Below are 9061 nucleotides of genomic sequence, written 5' to 3'. Positions count from 1 at the left end.
GGGGGGGGGGGGGGGGGCGGGAATGCACCCAGGGGGGAACAGGGATCTACCCAGGGGAGGAACCACGCACCCTCCCTCAGACCAACCGTGACCTCTCCATTGACTAATAGGCAAATTTATAGATACCCAGTGATAACAGAAAAGAAACAAAGCAAACAGTCAAACAATTCCATATATCTACGAATTCTAGGGCTATCATCAGAGTCAAGAAACATCTGGAAGCTTGAATCTAAGGCTGTCTCTTAAGTGTCAGATCCCCCTGAAGGTAGGATGCCAAGACCCACACCCTGCCCCCTCCAGTGGGATGGATGAGATGGGCTAGTGGTGTGCCCTCTGTCCATGGTGGCCTCGGGAACCCTTCCTGGGGGATGGGGACAGGGACCCTCTCGGGGAGGAGGACAGGGAGAAGGAGGATGCTTTGTTACTCTCAAGTCTCTGCTTTTGTATTCTCCTTCCCTCCTGATGACATTTCATCCATGGCAATCACCAGTTGAGCTCTCTGTGTGGTTGTCATATTGTCCACATGTATTGTCAGCCAAAATCTCATTTTCATAAGCCTACCACATGCCCACATCCTAATTTGGGGCTTTACTGGTATCCACCTACTTTGGTATGTTCCCCCAAAACTGGAAAGCTCCAGGCCCCCGCTCAGGGGCCTTGCAAGCTGATGCCACCTTATATCATAGAATCATAGAAGTAGGGTCGGAAGGGACCTTATAGATCTTCAAGTCCGACCCCCTGCCTGGGCAGGAAGAAAACTGGGCTCAAATCTCCCCAGACAGGTAGGCATCAAGCCTCTTCTTAAAGACCCCCAGGGTAGGAGCCAGCACGACTTCCCTTGGAAGTTGGTTCCAGATCCTAGCCGCCCTGACTGTGAAGTAGTTCTTAAGGATGTCTAATCTAAACCTACTCTCCAACAACTTGTGGCCATTATTCCTTGTTACTTCTCTGGTGGAGACTGAATATATTCGGGCCCTTTAGCCTATCTGTGTAGAGCCTGGCCTGCTGTCCCCAGACCATGCAGGTGGCCCTCCTCTGGACCCTCTCTATGTTGTCCACATCCCTCTTGAAGTGGGGTGCCCAGAACTGGACACAGTACTCCAGCTGTGGCCTGACCAGCATCACGTAGAGGGGAAGGATCACCTCCTTGGACCTACTTGAGATGCACCTGTGGATGCACGATGAGGTCCGGTTAGCCCTACTGACCGTGACCTCGCATTGTCAGCCCATGTTCATCTTGGAGTCAATGACGACTCCAAGATCCCTTTCTGCCTCCGTGCTCTCAAGAAGGGAGTTTCCCGTCTTATAAGTGTGCTCCTGGTTACTACTGCCCAAGTGCAGCACCCTGCACTTGTCCATATTGAAACACATTCTGTTTTTGTTAGCCCACCCCTGCAACCTATCCAGGTCATTCTGCAGTCTTTCCCTCCCTGCTAACCCAAATCTATGAGTGCCCACCTCTCCCCAAATTTTGGTATCATCAGCAAATTTAAACAGGTTGCTTTTCACCCGTCGTCCAAATTGCTGATAAAGAAATTGAACAGCGTGGGCCCAAGGACCGAGTCCTGGGGGACTCCGCTGCTCACTTCCCCCGAGGTCAAATATGACCCGTCCACCACCACCCTCAGAGTACAACCCTTCAGCCAATTTGCAATCCATCTGACTATGTAGGCATCGATGCCACAGTCGCCTAGTTTTTTCATAAGGATGAGGTGGTCGACAGTGTCAAAGGTCTTGCTGAAGTCCAGAAAGACTACATCCACAGTGACACCTGCATCCAATGCTTTTGTGACCTGATCGTAAAAGGCGATCAGGTTGGTCTGACATGACCTGCCCCTAATGAAACTGTGCTGGTTGCCCTTGAGCATCATCCCCAATGCCAGCCCATCATAGATGTGCTCCTTGATGATCTTCTCCAAGAGTTTCCCCAGGATTGAGGTAAGACTGACTGGCTTATAGTTGCCCAGGTCTTCCCTCCTCCCTTTTTTAAAGATGGGGACCACATTGGCTATCTTTCAATCATCTGGCACCTGGCCCGAGCACCACGAATGCTCGTAAAGCCGTGCCAAGGGCCCTGCAATAACCCCTGCTAGCTCCGTCAACACCCTGGGGTGGAGAGCATCTGGACCTGCTGATTTGAACACGTCCAGCCCCTCCAGAAGCTCTCTAACCCGGTCCTCCTCAACCTAAGGTCTTGAGGCGTTCTACATACAGAGTGCCAGCTCTTTGAATCAACAAATTATGTTATGGAACAGTGTGGTAAATGCCTCCACTGTCCCAGGCTATGTGACTATCTGTTGGCCTTGCTGTGTTTTAGACAGCCTGTCTGCTTCTGAAGGCTCAGAAAACTGCATGCGAGATCCAGGCTTTTAGAAATCAATTAACCCCTGCTGCCCATCCTGAACATTCTAATACACATATATATTATAGCTACACACACACACAGATATATTGTGTGTGTATATATGTATATATGCAAAGCTTCAGTCACTGATTCAATTCGGAAGAGATTCAGCATGATTCAGAGGTTGAATCTCCAAATCTGAATCGAAGCAGGAGACCCTTTAATCTCTCCAAATTGATTCAGAAGCCTCTGAATCAATTTGGAGAGAGTCAGTGATTTGGACACAGACAGCTTTAAACATTTTTTGACATACCTCAAGGTACCAGGTAGCTCGTGACTGCTGAGATGCTGGGGTGGATGGAGTGTCCCACAGGCACAGCGTGCTCAGCGGTGGACCTGGAAGTGGACCAGAAGCACTTCCAGTCCACTTCTGGGTCCACTGTGGAGTGCATGGGGGACCCCCCTCTCCCAACCCCCTAGCTCAGTGACTGATAACTCCTGGGTCTGGGGGGGAACCCAGGGTACCCCTGCGGCCAATCGCTGAGGCAGGGTGGGGTCCCCCGTGTGCCCAGCGGCAGAGCCGGAAGCAGGACATAAGTACTTCCGGTCCACTTCCAGGTCTGCCGCCGAGCATGCGGGGGGGGGGGGGGGGCGGGGCTGTGGGATGCTCCATCTGCCCCAGCATCGCAGCCATACCTGATACTTCGAGGTATGTTGAAAAAATATTTAAAGCTGTGTCTATGGCTGAATTGCTGATTCTCCAAATCAGCATCGAATCTTCAGATTTAGATTCAGCTAAATCAAATCAGAACAGTGACCTGAATCAACAAACTAAATCACTGTCCCCATAATCCGGCCAAATCAAATTGAATATGTTCCACTTCGCACGCGCGCGCACACACACCTATAAGCCAATTCCCAAAAAGAAAAGCTTTAAATACCATTTTTAAGCCAGAGTCAAATACCATACTTAATTGAATCCAAAACAAGGGTCCGCCGCCCACCCCAATTTAACAAGAGGGGAAAAGCTCCATGCCTTGGATTCAAGTACAAAGCAGCGGTTGGGTAGGCAGCTGCTGCAGCTTCGACTTTGGCTCTGACCTAGGGTTGGAGTCAGTGCTACAGTTGCTACCCACCCCTGCCACCTCTGCCCCTCCCCGCTGTATACTCCCCCAGTCTCCCATCTCTGCCTGTCCCCCTGCTGCTTCTGCACCTCTCCTCTTGCTCCCCCACAGCTTCTGCCCCCCCGCCATCAACTCCACCCTGCCACCTACCCTCCCACAAGGCTCCAGCCTGACCATGAAGTATACAGTTGCTCCAGCCCCAGCCCAGCTCAGTAGCAATGGTAGCAGCAACTCCAGTCCATGCTCCAACCAGAGTTGCCACTACTGTACCTGCAGCTGTGTGGCTAAACTAGGGCCAAAGCACCATGTGCTCCATGCTTCATACTGAGCAGGGCCAGAGGTTAAGCAATAGTGGGGGACAGGGACAAAAGCTAGAGCGGGGAGCAGACAGCAGGAAGTAGGGCAGGCACCAGGAGTGCAGGTGCCAGGGGGTGCAAGCATAGGGAGGGGCAAGTAGCAAGGGGGCAGGTGCTAGGGTGCACAGGCACTGCAGTAAAGGCAGGCAGCAGGGGTCAGGCTGCTTGATTCTCCCAACCCCCCCCCCTGGTTGCCCCCTGCAACTGCTTTCCATTTTTCAGTAGTGTGGGGAGGGAGGGTGGGGGAAGGGGGCAATTTTAGGACAATCCCCCAATAGTTAGATTGCATACTTGGAAGACTGTAACAAATTAATAAATGTTCCATGTATAGAATCTAGTTACTGGGGGGTGTCTGAAATTCAGAGCCAGTCATCTTGGATTTGGGTAAATACAGCACTTTATTAAAAAAGGGTGGTACCTTAGGGTGTTTATACACATGCTCTGGAAGTGAGTGTGTGTAGGGGGAGGGGGGAGCACCTTAATTACAGCAGTTCCGAAAGCCACTCTAAATAAAGTGTCTGGAGCATCATGTGCATCAGTGTCCTCATGCTGAAAAATGGTGGTGGGGGCACTTTAACTAAAGCTCATTTGATGAGTGCTAGTTAAAGTGCCCCGTTGCCATTTTTCAGCATGGGGATGCTAATACATGTGATGCTGGAGATTAATCGAGTCTGCTCCAAGGCGCTCTAATTACAGTGCATCAGAGCAGCCTCCCTGCATGCGTATAGGTACCCTTAGAGACCAACTCATTCAGAAATGTGTGAGCCAAAGGTGACTAGCTACTTCATTCAATGCTATCTCCTGTGAAAACTCATGTATTTCTGATCCAGTTAATCTCTAAGGAGACACCCTAACCTGCCCTCTTCCTTACTTCACACTAACACACCTAACTACCTTTCTAAACTTTGAAAAGGTACATTTCAGGCCTTCTACCCAGGACAGTGTTCTGTGTGAATGGTAAAATAAATAAGGAATACTGAAGCTATACCATACGGGGTTACAAACAGATCTGTTGGGTTCTAGGTTAAGAATATCATTGCAGGATGTTGTTCCCGAGATGACAGATAAAATCAGATTATTCAGAAAAGTTATTAATGGCAGCAAAGAAATACTGGATGAGAAATAAGAGTCTCTGCAGGAAACTAGTTCATCCTTGAAATATAACTATGAGCATCTCCCAAACAGATGGCAAGATCTACAACAGAAGCTTGTAACTTGATATTAGCAGATATTAGCATATATACCTTGAAGGAATACACTACTTAGAGGCATGCTTAGTGCTTCTCTCTGCCCAGCACTGCATGTATGCACAAATTGGGAAAGTGTGGCCAAAACAAAAAAAGAGCCACAAACCCTGAAAACACCTGTAATCTTTTATGGGGACACACATACCTACAGCTCTCATACTCTGGGAGGAAAAGAATTATGAGCCAACACTGCATCTTCAGGGGAGTGAGAAAGCCAAGCAATCTGTCCCGTTCTCTGCTACAGGTAGTCCTTTACGGAGTGTACGTACATAAAATACCCTGTTGAAAAGGTGAAGAATGACTGCTCCTGGAGTTTCCAGAGAGACGAGATGCCTCCATAACATTCTCATTGTATCTTACAAAAATTACAAGACTGGAAATTGTGGGCATTTATACACAAGCTCCAGAAAGCGAGAGGAGGGGGAACAAGCTTTAGTTAAAGCTCATTGAACAAGCTTTAGTTAAAGCACCCCTGCCACCATTTTTCAGCATGGGGACAGTGATACACGTGACCCTAGAGTCTGATGGAGCGCAGTAATTAATCAAGTCTGCTCCAACGTGCTGTAATTATAGTGCGTTGGAGCAGCCTTGATGCATGTGTATCGGCCCCCTACAAGATTGGAAGGAAATAGGTTTATTGGTGGTGGTAGTGGTTTCTTTTTCTATTAAGTAGCAGTTATGGTGGAATACAGCATTTGTTTCTCTTGAAAAATATTTAGATTTTGATGGATATGGTTCTATGGAAGTTTTTCTGACTAGCTTCTACTCTTTATGAAGGTGCTAAAGTAAATAAGTTAGTTTATATATTCTCTTGCTGCAGCAAAACACAGATGGAGAAGCCTAAAATAGATTCAAAGATTGGATCAAGACCTACTTCATCATTCGTAGAAATATATATTACCATAAAATATATATTTTAATGTACACACACACGCATTGTATAGTTATATAATTATTATATGTATTATGGATTGAGGCATTAAAATACATTTAAAATTGTTCATTTTGCTGTATATAAAGCCAACCCATACTGCTCTTGCTTTGATTCCATTATAGCAACAAGGATTTTTCCATCTCAATTTTTCTTTCTTATAGTAACAGTTAACCAATATTATGAGATTATCACAATATTTCAGTATACAGTAGCTACAAACAAGTCTAATTTACTTCATATTCAATTTTCCTGTTTTCTGTAACAATGGGCTTGATTTTGTGTCCTGTAAGAGCTTTGCCTTGATGTATGAGGTTAAAAAAAGAACTCAAACCCAGTTTTACTCAGATTAAAGTCTTTCAGTTTACTTTATTCACAATTGTTATACGGACTAGATATTTACTTAAGAAGTATTCACGTAATACCCACCAAATTGGACTGGCATTTTGCACAATAGAGGACAGTAGTCTCAGATTTAAAAGTTTTCCATTAAAGGAATCACAAATTTCACCAGAACAAAGAAATAAATCTGGTTACTTTTTCTCGAAAAAATATTCACATACACAGATGGAATAACAAACAAATGGTAAGCATAAGCTTGTCCCAAAATTTATTTATGTAATAACTTGCATACATGATCTGCTCCCTTCTTACCAAGCTAATATACAAGTAAGCAAACAAGTAGCAAAAATACGTTTAATGTACTTACAATAATTACCTCTTGCATTATTTTCTCATGTAGCAACATGAAGCACCTATTATTTCTTTCAGCACATAAGGCTTAGAAGAGTTTGCTTTATTAATTATGGCCATATAGCAGCTGTGTCTCAGAATGAAATTTTATTTGTTCCTTTCAACTAATATAGTATGCTAATGATAATCTATTTTCATTTTCATGTTGCCAACAGAAATATTGTTCTATAAAATTCGCCACGTGTTTGGTTGCAAAAGCTAATTTATGATAAAATGTGCAAGTAATTTTTTTAAAGCTTCACACACAACTACTTTGAGACACAAAGTAAGAGCAGTTAAAATGTACTGTAATGTACTATTTTCAAACTATTTGAAAAGATTAGTAAAATGTTATACATGCTAATTATAGTAAAAGTATGCTCTATAAACAATACAAATAATTTTTTCTATAGATTTGATCAGATTTATATTACATTTCTCCAGTACCAGCATAAGCTGTATTTGGGTCTGCTGAAGAAGACTTAGAAAAGTAGAAATAGTAGAACAGATGTAAATCTGAAGCTTTAAATCCATATTTAAAATAGGTTGATGAACTGGCAAAGGAAATCCTTTAATTTGCAGAAATAGGAACAGAAATTTTTGAACAGGAACATACAAAACTATACATGCATGCAACTTGGATTGTAACTAAATCTGTAAAATGCTCGTTAACATCTAGCATCTTTGCTGCTCATTCACCAATGGAGCAGAAAAAAAAAAGAATTTGCCTATGTATTCATAGATTGACTAAATATTTTGGCTTAAACCCTTCTGTGTTTTACCCCATTCCAAGTCTAGTCCTCTTGGTAAATCATTTCCTTAATATTAAAAATAAATATTAAAAGGGAGATTATTTCATAGTACAATTGTATTTTTCCTTTGTATTTTTATTTTGACCTTACTGCTGATTTATTCAGGTTAGTAACCAAATCTTGATAATACTTGTAAATATCAAAAGGCCATGCTCTTTGTTTTCATGATATATTACTATAAATCTACTTGTGTATAGTTATCTTAAACACCACAGCGTACTGATTGTAAAATGTAGTGATCTGGATATATATACACACACTACAGAATGCTGTACATATACTCTAGTTTTTCCTCTGTATTGTTCTTAAGGTGAAAGTTGAAAACTATGCTAAAGTCATAATGTTAATAAAGGAAGAGCACAAGCTGTTCTTCTGGGCCCAAGCTAACTTCTCTTCCCTTTGGAGAAGTATCAGAACAAATGAAAATGGATAATGATGCCTGTTTTTTCCAGAAAGTGAGTAACTTGAACAATACCTTGGAAAAAGAGCATCTCTCCCCCTGCTCCCCACCCCCATGAAGGTAATAAAACGTGCTTTTGCAATAGTCAGTGTATCCAGAGGAACACTTGCTCTGCACAGTGAACACGTCTTGAACCTTTTGATAAAGTACGTCTTGTAAGGGAAAGACATGTTAGGTAAAAAGGAAGGGGAAGTTCCATTTTACAAAATCAAATCAGTAAACGGGAATTTGGTCTGGTTTAGTTCTTTCATACTTTTATTTGATAGAAAGAAAAGTCATGGATTTGGATGGAATTGGGTATGGTTGGTCATGGAGCCAATACCCCTCTGGACCACCAGAACAGTGGGAAGTAGGAAAAGAGGTTTATTATAGGAACAGGAAGAAATTAAATATGCCACTGCAAAAGGGACAAATCTCTTTTCCCAGACAGTGCAGTACATTTTCACAGCTGCCGTAAATTGAAATAAATGTACTGTTAATTAACTTACCAGCCTGCGGATATCCCTCTCACATTCACGCTTTATTCTATTTATCTCATCCTGATGGGATTGATAAGCTGTGCGCAAGTCAGCAGCCTTCATCTTATCTGCCTGCATAATGTTGTTCAAAGCTTCTTCAAGTTGCTTTTTACCAGACTTGAGCTCTAAGATCTCCTGTTGCATCTTCATACGTTCATTATCAAATGCTTTTCGAGCCTCCTCTTTGGCTTCATTGAGCAATGCTGTTTTCACTTTGTCGGCAGCCCCATCCCGCAGCACATTCACTGTAGACTGCAGACGGTGAATTTCACCATCTTTGATTTTTCCCATTCGAGCTACTTCCTGCTCATGCTGCCGAATGAGCGCCTCCCGGACAGCCTGGAGTTCCTTCATTTTCTCTTCGTGGAGCTTTGCCTTCAGCTCCGAGATGTAAGCAGTGTGCTTGTGTTGCTCCTGCTCTCTTTCTTGCTTAACTTCTTGTATTTTCTCTCTCAATTTACCCACCTAGAATATAAGAATAAAACTTAGATCAGTATATTTGCATGTGATGTGGACTCCCTGGAAGTCCTCATAAGA

General features: G+C 43.6%; 1 protein-coding gene across 1 annotated transcript in view; it reads right to left on the bottom strand.

Annotated features, from left to right (window-relative positions):
• JAKMIP1 (janus kinase and microtubule interacting protein 1) overlaps nucleotides 1-9061 on the bottom strand; it is a 221141-nt gene that overhangs the window by 107798 nt on the left and 104282 nt on the right. Inside the window, exon 5 of the mRNA XM_025195098.1 lies at nucleotides 8495-8989. Within this exon, the coding sequence (XP_025050883.1) occupies nucleotides 8495-8989 (495 nt within the window). The remainder of the gene's footprint in view (nucleotides 1-8494; nucleotides 8990-9061) is intronic.

The sequence above is a fragment of the Alligator sinensis genome, unplaced genomic scaffold, assembly GCF_000455745.1.
Source record: "Alligator sinensis unplaced genomic scaffold, ASM45574v1 scaffold421_1, whole genome shotgun sequence".
NCBI lineage: Eukaryota > Metazoa > Chordata > Crocodylia > Alligatoridae > Alligator > Alligator sinensis.
Note: the sequence above shows the minus strand (reverse complement) of the source record. Positions and strands in the feature narration are given on the sequence as shown.